Below are 13,535 nucleotides of genomic sequence, written 5' to 3'. Positions count from 1 at the left end.
GGTCAATTGGAAAATATGATAATGTAAATAATGATAAACAATAGAAAGTTTAAGTTGTAGCATTCACATGGTCACGGATATGATGTGGCTGTGAAGTCCAAGTCATCGGTCCTGGATAGTCAATAGATCTCTTTTCGTGCTTACTTTTAGGGTGTCTAATACTCAAAGGTTTACATCCTATTTCATATGATGGTATAAGTAATTCAAGATATCTGTGATTTTCAAGGTCACAGATCATCTTATATATGCATGGCGTTAGGTAAATATACCTTAAATTTGATTCCCTCCACGACGTGAATAACACGGGTCTATTTCAAATTACAATAACAGACGGTGTTGTTAAATTACTAGCAGCATTTAAGTATTTACATCCAATCCCTAAAAAAACCTACAACGTTACACTTCACTTTGTTATTTCAAAATAATGTAGGTTTAAGCATTCTTACCCCGTTCGTCTGGAGAGTTTGGAGATCGTGCTACTGAATCCGATTTTGTTATAAAGCGACGACATTTCTCTCGTGAACATGAATCTAACCTGTTTGTTTCTCATCACATACAGCAGCAGAAGAAATAAACCTGTAAAACCCCATTATTAAATTATGATATTTTCAAAACATGAAGCGTGGTGTCGCGCAATTCACCACGGGGTCGACCAAATGAATTTCTTCGTCATAATGATAAGTATCGGACGGAATTGAATTGATGATCGCCATATTCAGACTGAAATGAGAAATTACCGAATGCTTTGAAGGTGTAACGACAGCAGTCTGATGGTTCAGTGACAAAAGGTGCTCAGAACTCTGGCGTTGTTCATCAAATTTAGGTAGCTATTCTCTTTGATCGTCGATTATATCGACCACAATATAAATGCATAGTAATATTGCCGCAGTTATTTAATTACGGTACATTGTCGCCTACTTCGCGAAACTTGAAGTTATTCAAAGAAGCTATCAAACTTCTAAATTACATAACTAAAACTAAAATAAATCATACGCGACTCTCGGACGAAACCTATTTTGAATTCTCCGAAATATATAAGTAAGGGTAATAATATTTCAATGACAGTAATAACATTTCATATTCTGTCATTGATAATTAACATCCCACCAGTCATACCTTGTTCTAATGTTTCGAACCACTCGAAAAATGTAGTCTCATCAGACTTACCCTGTAGTGAATTGAAAATTGTGAAAATATATGCGAAGGTCAGAGATGTGGTTTCATCTTCAATTCCCGGGATGAAAAATCCGAAAATCCACGTTAAACCAAGCATTACGAGGATGCTAACGTTGATTCCGATTTTTCTTTGGTAAGAATCCCTCGAAGATCTCCATGATCTCCCCTGCTATACAACATTCATATTGTCATTTCTCCGTTGTTCGGTAAAATATACGGAAAGAAATTTGAATATGAACTGATCGTACTAAGAAATGTTAGTAAGAATTCAAACCAGTTTTGTGCTGTACAAATATTCCTTCTTCTATATCACGTTTTTGGGAAGAAAGTCGCTCTCCTTTATTTAGAAAACGATCCAGACGAAATTAAATTATTGACATTTTCAATTCAAGCGACCATTCATCGATTCTAGGTCAGACATGAGCCTCTTGAATTTATTTCGAGACAAGGGTAGGCAACCCGTGGCACATCTGAACGGTTTATTAGAATCAGGTATTTAAAAGTCAAGCAGACATTTAAAATGTGCAGTGCATTCAAATATATAATCTCCACCTACTTACCCAGGCAGTCTTTCGGTTTCTGCATAGTCGGTACGATAATATAATATAGATGATCAAATTGCTTCCAATCATAATGGCAATCGGTATTACAGCCAGATAGACGATAAAGTCTGGATTAATCCAGCACCTGCAAAACAGATTTATATTGTCACCCCACCAAAGATATATATGATGTAAACTTACGTCACTGCGAAACCATCGGTGTGCGGGTATAAGTAAACGCTGAGATTAGCAAGAGCCGTAATGCCAACGAATATTGCTGGCATCATCCAACCCCACGCTATTGAAAACAGGACCACGCGTTTGTCTGTTACATGCGCTCGTGTATAAAGAGGCTAAAAATTGAAAGCTGTGGAGTTATGATATTGTCTTACAAGTGGTATAACTACGTCAAATGGAGAGCTTAGCACAATGTGACATTCTGGGCCAATAACGATATTATTTGTCGGCCATTAATGTACGATCGGTTTAGGCCGTTCGAGATTAAGAGAGTGATCTGAGTCATCTGATACGAAACACGCCTATTTCACGAGACGGAGCGACTTAAATAAAATACAACCGACTAGAACCGTAGTTCTCAAACTTTTTGGGGGGCTTATGGCACACTTGAAAATTATAACACACCCACGGCAAACTCACAATAAAGTAGCTTTTTGATAAAAATTTACGTGGTAATTGACAAATTTATGTACATCTCTTTCGTGCACAGCTTTTAATTTCAGTGTAACAAAAAAGCTATATCCACGTAGTCATGGAAATGCGCAGTGCACATGGCAATAAAATCCCCATCGCTGTTGCACCTATGGTAAAGGATTTGGAAAGAGAGAGCCATAACTTCTCCATTTTTGTGGAAACCGCTTTTCCTGTGAATCCATGAGATGTTAAACTGCGGAACAAAATTGCTTGATTCACTGCATCCTAATGGACTAAGTAACTATCTGAGGTTAGATACAAGAAATCCCGAGAGGTAACATTGCATTGCAAGTTGAAATCCAGACCGCGAAATAAATTTATCCTGTGACGCATTCGGTGCGTGTAACGAATAAATACTTACTCCGACAGAGAGAAAGCAGTTTAATTACACTGGTCAACAAAATGAAAATTTTTTTTTAGGCAGAACATCTGAGAGCCGTTTCATGGATTTCTGAGGTTGCTGATTACGTATATCACATTAGTTTTGTCAGATTGGCTCTCTGTCAGAAGATATTTATACCCCTAAAATAGCCCAAAATTACTGTATTTACCCTTAAATATTTCCCTTGGTAGGAAGAAAATCGTGGTTTTTTTCTAATTTTATACTGCGCATAAATGGCCAATTGACTATGAAGAACCGTCATGTCATTCTAAGTCATTCTATCAATATTAACATGGCATGATGCGAAATATTTGTTTTTCAAAAAAGCAGTTTGTCAAGCCTTAAAAATTGTACTTTTGCAAAACGGATATACATCTTCTCCTGTATCAATTGGTCATTCTAACAAGATTGAAGAGGAGTATAAAACTATAAAATTTGTCCTTGAAAGGCTTAACTACTATACTCATATTTGTCTCATTTCTTTTGACTGGTAAATGGATAATTTTCCACTGAGTCAACAACGTGGGTATACCTAGTAACCCTATCAAACGAGAAGCATATATCTGGTATCCGGTATATTCGAATACCGATGAAAGATTCCAATTTCACGTCAGGAGGAGTTCACAACATGTAATTTATATTAAGATGTAGTAAATAAAACTTTTTAGCTGATCACAAAGCACCCAACTTCAAACAGTTGGTCCGAAAATTCGTATCTGCATATCGAAAACTTGGACGAACATGAACATAAAAGTTCACTTCCTGTTTAGTCATCTTGATATATTTCCCAGTCACCTTGTTGATTAGCAAGGGGAGAGGTTCTAACAAGACATCAGAACAACACAGAAAGATACCAGGGCCGATGAGATGAACCATTGAACATATTATGTCAGACCATTGTCGGAACCTTTCGAGAAACTGCACTAAATAGCTTACAGGCGAAAATCGTACAAAAACAATTTCGATTGAAAATATATCAATAATCTTGTATTCTAACTGATTATTTCAAATTTACAATAGGTGGTTGACGTAAAATCGATTGAACTAATGCCACATTATTTGAGTATCTAGGTTACTCATACACATCACTGGAGTTTATTTATGTACATGATATCCGTGAAAGTATGTAACTATGATAAATCCAATACCCCTAAATATAGTACTGTTGCTGTGTTTTGATTTTAGATAGTCTTCTGTGTCTAAAAATAACAAGTAGATTGAATTTCTAAACTTTATAGTACGCATAATCCGATTTTATAACTAGAGTGACTAGACATTAACGCGAAAATGGGAGATTTTGGTCAAAATAGCCCCATGGGTTATCTCCATAAAAAGAGCCAATTTGAAAAAACGACGGTCATATTTGGAATCAGGGCCCTTTAGAACCCCCAAAACCACTCTTACGTTGTCTGCCTAAACATATGTGTTGACCAGTGTCATTATACAACAAGGGTCGGCAACCTACGGCCCGCGGGCCGGATCCGGCCCGCCAAGCGAAATTGTCCGGCCCGCGACGAAATGATTAGTTACCACAAGAATACGGCCCGCCGTTTCGTTATGAGTTCCAATCTGCAATGCAGCACTGCTTCGAAAAATGTCAAAATTTATAATGTTTTCTTCCACTTACGGATGATGATTCCGGAACATGTAATTCACGCACCTACGGGGCTCGTTCACTTTCGGACCAAACTCAGTACAGCGTTACGGAGAAAAAGGGTTTTTGGTCCGAAAGTGAACGAGCCCCGTGCTGGTCCGGGTTCGTCATATTCCGATTTTAGAATCAAGCTGCTGCGTGAGTCGCGGAATACCACTTTTTAAATGTTAATCACTTTATTAGCTCTCAGAGAAACGCAGAGATACCTCAAATTTTACTGGCGGTACTGAACTTGAATATTGCTCTCAGAACCACATTCACCACAGCAGAATCCATCACCTCAAAGATCCCCCGTGTGCCCCCATCAATGAGTTGACGGCACAATAACAAGCACAAAGAGTAGGCCTATATATGCAATCCTAAAATATTAAATAAAATACCGCTAATTGTCTGTGTTTTGTATGATTTGATTTTCTCTTGTCAATTTGTTATGACTACCGGAGTACCGGTACAGCTGTTAGCGATCCTTTTTAATATTGCATTGTTACGTCATATTTTGCCAATTTGGTTTTCGTATGTCTATATTTAAGTAAGCTCCTCTTGTGTCGCTAACTCCTGACAAGGCGCACGCGAAAAGCCTTTGAGTCAATATGTTCCACTGTAATGAATGCAGACCCAAAAGCAATAGTAAAGATGGGCCTACCCCAATAAGCATTGCTTTGTCACGTATATTTCAAACACAAGAACAACGAAACATATAGCACTTCAACCACAAGACGCTGTTCGGCATTCCAAGAAATATGCGTTCTTCTGAAGTTTTCTGTGTCTTGGGCAAACCCGTCGGTTGCAAGTGTCACTGGCAAAACGGGTACATGCTTTGTTACGTCGAGATGCTTACACGAGTGTATGAACTGAGAAATGAAATAGCAACTTTCCTTGAAAATACAAACATCGCCGACTCATAATCTTGTCATCGAAAATGGGTATCTAATCTTGCTTTCGTAGAACATTTAACGTCACATCTAAACAAATTGAATTTGCAACTTCAGGGGGAAACAACTAAATAAGCTCACTTTCCTATACTGGAGGAGAGTAAACCTACCAGCACTATACATTTGTAACTGTGATATACCAAATTTAATTAATGAATTTCCATCCACTTTTCCGACATTCGTTCTGTACAAAATAAATTCTGACTACCCAGTACTCCGGTTAATGTGGGCGCCAATACCATTGCCAGAAAATTTCAAATGGGCCCATTTGAAATGCCATGCAGTTGAATTGAATGACAAATTTCATACAAAGAGCATATCGCTGATTGACTTTGACAAAGAGTACGTTCTTGAAATGGGTCTTCATCCCAGCTTGACCAACAATGCAAAAGAAATAGCATCGACTTTTGGTAGCACGTGCGCATGTGAACAATAGTTTTCAACAATGAAATTCACGAAGAGCAAGCTAAGATCACGTATCCCAACGCACATTCTGAATATGGCCAGATTCTAGCTTCATCTGACTTGTTGCCAGAAGTTGAAAATCTTTCACAAAGCAAGCTGCGCCAAGTGTCACATTTATCCTGCGTTGTTGAAGTGTAAATACATGTGTTTTGCTCTTTTTGTGATCTGTATGATTGAGATTGCAGCATTGTAGGGTAATATACCGACGTGACTGTTAACTATAGTATTAAGAAAAATTCCGGTCCGGCCCGCCAAAATGTTGTGCACCTGAAATTTGGCCCGCGACTAGCAAAAGGTTGCCGACCCCTGTTATACAACAATTACCCAACTAATCGCCAATGCCATGATTGGATTCATTGTAATGGTCACATGTGCTTATTTGTCAACTATGAAGCCGTTGCAGCGTTTCCAAGTCGGAAATGCTAGCATACCTTATTTTGCACAAATAGAAAGTTTTTCACTAAAATTACACAAAGATTCGTGGCGCAGTTATGAATGCATGGCGGCACTAATGAGCCGCGGCACACAGTTCTGGAATCACTTGACTAGAATCACAATTGCAGCTGGTAATATTGACGTGAGTCAAACGTCAACCTTTCATTCACAAGTGTATTGAGTTACCCGCGTGTAATAACATCTACCTAGAGAACAAGTGATCTGTTTTGGAGCTGGGGCTGAATGGTGAGGGATATTGATCCTGCTGGTTTACAGAGCGATCATATTTCACCCTTAGCACAGAGCATGATATTAAGATACGTTTTGATGACAACTTACTTTAACCACTGCTAAAAATAACATCACTCCTTCGCAATTCATCCAGGCGCACGAGGCCAGTAGAAAGAGATGTAAGAAAATTGATATCGTCCGGCATGAGGACGAAATTGCGTCATAATCGTCCGCGTACGCAATGAGTGGCGTTTCGCTAATGAGTAACGTGATGTTGAGTCCGAGAAGAGCGATGGATAGATTTAGCAAGAGAAATGAGCCTTGGAACTTTCTTCCCGTCCGTGTTTTCCTATTAAGAAACACATTTCACCATGATAACCACATCAACGAAATATCCCTGATTGACAACACAGTGACTTAGATGAAAATATCGGAAAATGAGAACTAATATTCTTCGAACGACAATGCCAACTAATCTTTCCACCTATTCAAGGATACATTAAATGAGTCGACCAGGCTTTCGGTAGTTTTGGCTATGCCTCTGGGGCTTAAGACCATATATTGGATAATAGAGTGTCATTCACGCAGCTGAGTAAAACAGCAAGCTCTGATGAATGTGGTGACACAGTGAACGGCTAATCCTACAACCTAGTATAGTTCATCTTCACTAAAAACCGTTGATAATTCAAACCACATGAAAGATCCTCATTGGAGCAAGGCTACAATTTTAGAGGGATCGGCTCAGTAACTGCATATGTGACAGTGGTTTTCAAACGGGGTGCCAGAGCTCCTTTGAAGAGTTACCGGCCTCAAATGACACGAGCTAAATATAGATGATGGTAGGCCTACGGTGCAGCAAAAATTTGCGTTGTATAAAAATATTTAAGGTAACACTGATCAAAGTCTATGCTGCAAATAGAGAAAAGTGGTCAGATCCGCACATTTTCTACTCCGGACACGAAGCTTATCAAAAATAAAGTCAGATAAGTATATTCACTTACGGAACACACAAGAACAACATCACTAGAATAATCAGCGCCAACGTTGACAGACTACATCCCACGATTGTTACGATGTCTAGCGACGTTGGCTTTGCCGGATCCTCTGCATCAGGTTTTGGTCTCTGTAAAGTAGAAGTTTCTTCCTCATACTAGTTGAACTATAGACATATTTACTAAGAAACATAAGAGGAAGAGCAAAGGAATATTAACAATAAATTCAATTTAAATAAATATCATTAAGTATACCGTCTAAAGTTTACGAACACATATCTTGATCAAATTCATTGAATGATTCTGTTTTTCCCGCCCTCGGACCAAAGAGTTATATTGTTCCTTACCAACAATGCTGCAAAGTTCGTTAAATGATCACACGAACAACTGAGTGCATTGCCAGTTGTTTCTGCCAATCTACATCCTTGGTCGCTCCAACTGTTCGTTGCTTCATTCCAAAACACACACGAGGGCTCTTGCGTCTCGTTGTCATACGATGCAGGCAACTATAATGGGGAAAATACATCGATACACTGATTGTTGTTAAGAGGAATGATGGAATTCCATCCATTACAATTTCGCCGCATATTTATTCCGAATGTCAGCAAAAGATCTGTAGATCGTTATAAAATTTAAACAGGATAAAGTACAACATAGTCTTCTTCTCAAAAGTGGTATGTCGTGAACACAACTGGTCGTTTATCTTAGGATTCACATTTCCTGCAATACATATATAGCAAGGGTGGTCAGGTCATAGACATACTACATGCTCCTGTCGCATGTCGAGAAGCTTCATTTTGAAACAGCCACAGTACAAAATATTCTGTTAGGCTACCAAATGATGATTCCATTCTATAGTAATTTGGTGAGTAATCATCTGGACTGGACTGTATTGTGATTGAAATTTTACAGATATGACGTAAAAGCAACAATGAGGAGAAGTTCGATCAGGTGTTGGTGTGTGGAAGGGAAACTGAGCGATGCTTTGATTTCATAACTTTAATCGCGAAGTAAAGTGACTCACAGTGGTACGTTATTTTGAAAATAGAATTCATCCTATCCTGATATATGTTTTCCTAAAACTTTGAGTTAGCGTGAGGAACTGGTATTCAGAACTCTTATGTGGTCAGACGCTATTACCAGAAATGATTGTTAGTATTATCATACAGTATATGTGCAAGATTGGTATGCACCATTGTTTGGCGGGAGTAAAACCTGACCTATGCTGTCGTGAATAATTTTTTCAAGTTCGTGTTGATCACTTTGTATCATTGTTTCGTATAAAATGTTCCCGTAATCTCGATTCGCTCGATGTCATGTTGTAAAAATATCTCAAATAACAGCACTTACCACTGTGCTTGTAAATATAGATATATATTAGGAATATGATGTCAGAAAAAAGAAAGAAAGGAATCATTTACACGACCAATACGAGGGAGAGTTTTTCATAACTGTGACAGGATTGATCCTGCGTCTTTTTTAATTGCAGGGCAACTATGACAATATAGCATCAATGCAGAATGGGAAGATACATTTCACTGCGTGCCCCGCAGCTACGATGCTAACTCTATAACGAGCAGCGCACTGCGAGCAGAAAAGGTAATTTTTCACTAGACCTGAGACATGATTTAGGTAAAATTGCGAGTTCGCTTTTGTATTTTGCAGGATGTTCATTTCTACAAATACGATGCAAAGTAATTCATGAATTGTTGAAAAAATGTTAGTGGCAAGCTAGTTAAAATGTAATGTCGTGATTTCGCAACACTGTCTTAGAAGTCATCAATTGAATATATATAATTTGGAGCATGTGCCCTCTGTGAGAAATCATCGAGTTGATCGCTGTCTGTACAAATATAACTATTATTTGACCATAAGTAGCATACATGGTTAGTTACCCTATCCAACGGTAAAGCAATGAACAATGCGAATACAATACTCGTGTCGATATAACACGTGAGCTAGTCCCCTGTTTTGTAGGAAATGCGAAGTTGTCGGCAAGTTGGCAAAATGCATCTACACCCATAAATGAGCCGCAAGCAATGAAAGGCTCAAAGAACTACATGCGGCTCGGGTGCCGCACTTTAATCAGCCATGATATATCGTATACAGAATGACATAATTACCGTGCATAATTATACCAAGATGAAGGTATCGTCAATATACTCACTGAGTAATGTACACGGGCTTCAGGTGGAAGATTCGATATAGTTCTATTTTTAATTGTGGCAGAAAGTACAAGCGTACTTAAAGTGATATTTTCCTTGTGTTCAGCAATTCGAGGCGAACGAACGTAGTTATTTGTTGGGAATTGATTGTTCCTGTTCCCTATTGCGTTCACAGAAACTTTGGACACTGAAAATGAAATATCCGGTTGCAAACTCGAAATTCCATTTGGCATCAAAAAATTTGTGCAATGGATAGGAAAGCTGCAGTCAAAGCGGATGCGTTCGCTTGCAATTTTATCAAAATTCAGTTTCTATAAAGAATTAGTAGTTATATACACGTCGCCTTATGCTCGTCAGGGAAAGATCCGTTCGCTATTTAGTGCCATGGAGGTATGCAGCATGGTAGCACGTGGGATATGGATAACAACAGTGCGGTTGATTAGTTATACGACTGTGAGCTGAACCAATTTCTAGATTGTAAAGTTGTAGACAACAGCTATAAACGAATCAATGCAATCTCACGAATATCGCCAATCGCTTCCCCCGAAATGCTTATTGATGCTTGCACCCGTTGACCATCAACTACAGATCCGGATGTATAAGACATATTGCTGACAGTAAATTGGTCACTTCTGAAACCATTCACGGTGGTGTTTGGTCTGACAAACATTAACAGCGCGATGTCGCCGTCGGAATCGTCACCTGTACATAAATCCATGGTAAATCATATGATCACACCGACATCAGTTAATGCAGTATACATAGAAACAGTGCGACATTTATAATCTAGTCTTGTGGAATAACGACCAATTTCTTCGGCAATCCTTAGTTTTTAATGGAACTTCGCCTTGCAGCAACCAGGTCTAACACGTCTTTTATAAAAATGCAGCAGCAGAAGCCTATAAAATATCTCCGTTTGAGTTGCATTTTGTATACATTTGTCCTATTTACAATTTGTGAGAATATTGAGTTCTGACGGTTTACCGATAAGCAAAATTAGTTGTGCTGTCCTCTGTCCATCATATATTGTTTGTAATATAAAAATTTCATCATCGAAATAAAACGCTGTCTGCATATGTAAAATGTGAGGATACATAAAATGCGATTTTTCGCCCGGTTATTAAAATGACAAAAACTCTCCCTGATAGGCATTTCCGTGTAGGAGCTCACGTGCAACACTTGCACTTAGTGAGACATTCGACTTACTTGATGTTACCAGAACCGCGACATTGCTACTAACAGCTTTGATTAGTTGGGTAGTCTGTAATTCAACCAGGGAAGCCACCGTATCCAACTGATCGAGAAACCTGATCAGAAACAGTATGTATACGTTAAACATCGTTGAGTATATTATTCAGACAACTCACCTAGAAGTTTGGTTGCTAGCTGCCAGCACGGGTGATTCCAATACATTGCTGATTGTGGATATCACTGAAGTAGCTGTCTATATAAAAATCAATAGGGCATTTTGTGTTATATAAAAATCAATAGGGCATTTTGTGTAACTCAATATATCAACATCATTATCCTATCTATAGAACTACTTACTGTGACCGATATAGTGGATGCCGAATTGGTAACATTTGCTATCGCCTCAGATGTTATAGACATGTCAGTAACCGTCAGATTATCGGAATTTGACGTCAGAATTTGCAGGCTAGCGGATACTTCTTCCCTCTCTTCTTCAGTCTCGATTGCTTGACTTGCCACCTCCTTAATTTCGCAATACGTGTACATATTGTAGGAAAACATCCACGATATCTAACCGACTAATATAATGCTAGCGGATGTACAAGCTCGGTCAGGTCTGGCGCACAAGATCATAGTAAACAATGAACATCAACCCACATACCCCAACAGCAACACGTTGCGTAGCCTATCGAACCAGGCAATGAACTAAAGGTTTGAAGTATTTAATATTGAAATTGACAGGCGCATGCTAATTGTTATTTCTAGTGTTGCTGATTTAGCAATTCGTTTACAACAACACATAAAGTATATCCCTACATCAGATAGTTGATGTTGCATTTGCATTTGTATTTGCATTGCACGTCGGCATGTACGTTTTTAAAGTGTGGAAACTGACGAATACATTAATCCGTGCAAATCCGCAAATCGCGGAGAGCGCGAAAACTCTTAGATGAATATTTTGTCACAAATATGCATATGCATTGTGCAATGATAGCATGTAGCATAGGATACTTTAGCAGTTGTGGTGTCTATTCCCTTCTATTTCCTGCCTTGGCTTGACACAAACGTAGCCTACCTGGCCATCGGCATAATCAAAGACCGATGGCACGGGTCGCGCGCCCTTCAATCTTGGCACTTCTCTCCGGAATAAAAAGATATCCTCTGTTCGGTTCGCAGATGTTTAGCATGAGAATAATTCAATTGATTACGGTTGGACTGCGACGCATTCACCTGCTATTCCTAATTCGGAAACATCTTCTGATCAGTGCGAGGTCCAATATCACTCACAATCTAATATCGGTGAATGGAGAGTGCGACGCTAGTATGACATTTAAAATCGCAATAAAATTAGGATTGTTGCCGCTATTAGAACTTGGAAGTTTCAGCGCAAATTAAGCTCATTCCGAGTGCATAAGGTTCATTTCTTACGGGCGACTTCGCGTCCCCCTTCAGAAGCTTTGACGCTTATTAAATTTTGTGTCCCTCGGTCATCTTATAATCTATACTACCTGTAACTACATACGCGTGTTCGAATAGCAAAGCATAGCCGTAAGTACAGAGATTGGAACCACAGGGTATACGTCAGGATTGATATAAATATGAATCTAGCTAGTGTATCATCAAACACGTATACCAGGATAGTATTACCGTAAGTCCTGCTGCACATGATCCTAGCCAAGTCACATCTGCCCATGTTCCGTCCAGTTGACATACCCTCGATCCAAGCGGTATATCGACTGAAATGAAATGTCGATTTTGATCACACCATATCTCGAGGAAATGATTAGTTTACCGTTTTGCGTACTGTCGCTGCATTCTGTTTTCGACGTGACTGAATATCCAGCCAGCGATGAAGGAAATGTAACGCTTCTTACGTCATTCATAGCGCTGGCACACAGGTTAATTAGGGAATCTAGCTGGCTGCATGGAACATCAACTGGAGGGCATATGACTGCAAGAAAGCGATGATTGGCTCCGTTTATTTAATTCAGCACTGTTCCCTTGAATAGGCTGTAAACCAGCATTATAGCGTGGGGAAGGAACATTTAAAAACCACCCTAAATTTACTCTATATGAAAATTATACTTTGACTTCTGCTGGATCTTGAACGGAAATCGAGAATTTGTTGAAAATACTTTTATAAAGGTAAAAAGATCGTCTGTAATGGACTAAATATATCTCGACTATATAACAGCAATTCGATTAACATTGTTTGCCGATTATCTTGTGTGTGACAATATTTCAAAACACTCACATTGATCTGTTCAACTTTTCTTAGAATTAGAGTATGTTCGGAATACTTCCTGGCCTAGCGATGTCCTAATTAATATGTATACATATGATACTTACTTGGAATGCACCCGGCTATAGACGCAGTATAGCCAGCAATACATTTGCAGTAGTAGGAACCAATCGTATTTACGCATATTTCCGCATCCGAGCAAGTGAATGTGTTTTCATTGCATTCATCGATATCTGTATGAAGAAAAGGTTTGCTATGGCCCATCAATTCTATCGCTATATAAAATTTTTTAGCGATGCAGAGGTATATAATATTACATTTTTTTTTATATAATATAGTGGATTCTATCCCACACCACGCACTTGATTTTGGTAAAACGGTATCTGCCGCGCTTAGAGCGATTGAAATGTTGTATGT

The 13,535-nt window shown here is 38.8% G+C and overlaps 2 protein-coding genes across 7 annotated transcripts in view; one reads left to right on the top strand and one right to left on the bottom strand.

The window, feature by feature from the left end:
- LOC145437905 (uncharacterized) overlaps nt 1–13,535 on the top strand; it is a 109,856-nt gene that overhangs the window by 52,136 nt on the left and 44,185 nt on the right. The window lies entirely within an intron of this gene.
- The window catches only part of LOC145437879 (adhesion G protein-coupled receptor L4-like), a 46,081-nt gene that overhangs the window by 436 nt on the left and 32,110 nt on the right, over nt 1–13,535 (bottom strand). For 5 of the 6 annotated variants that reach the window (XM_080315218.1, XM_080315220.1, XM_080315221.1 and 2 more), the window contains 15 exons: nt 13,226–13,351; nt 12,669–12,827; nt 12,524–12,612; nt 11,234–11,398; nt 11,053–11,129; nt 10,892–10,992; nt 10,208–10,387; nt 9,688–9,872; nt 7,868–8,026; nt 7,530–7,651; nt 6,637–6,877; nt 1,920–2,071; nt 1,737–1,863; nt 1,168–1,345; nt 447–576 (listed from right to left, as the gene is read on the bottom strand). In XM_080315218.1, the coding sequence (XP_080171344.1) occupies nt 447–576; nt 1,168–1,345; nt 1,737–1,863; nt 1,920–2,071; nt 6,637–6,877; nt 7,530–7,651; nt 7,868–8,026; nt 9,688–9,872; nt 10,208–10,387; nt 10,892–10,992; nt 11,053–11,129; nt 11,234–11,398; nt 12,524–12,612; nt 12,669–12,827; nt 13,226–13,351 (2,191 nt within the window). The remainder of the gene's footprint in view (nt 1–446; nt 577–1,167; nt 1,346–1,736; nt 1,864–1,919; nt 2,072–6,636; nt 6,878–7,529; nt 7,652–7,867; nt 8,027–9,687; nt 9,873–10,207; nt 10,388–10,891; nt 10,993–11,052; nt 11,130–11,233; nt 11,399–12,523; nt 12,613–12,668; nt 12,828–13,225; nt 13,352–13,535) is intronic. The other variant, XM_080315219.1, reaches the window with a different exon arrangement.

Source organism: Botryllus schlosseri, chromosome 4 (assembly GCF_051294905.1).
Source record: "Botryllus schlosseri isolate E-star chromosome 4, Bs_hap1, whole genome shotgun sequence".
Lineage (NCBI taxonomy): Eukaryota > Metazoa > Chordata > Ascidiacea > Stolidobranchia > Styelidae > Botryllus > Botryllus schlosseri.
This window is presented reverse-complemented; position numbering and strand designations above follow the sequence as displayed.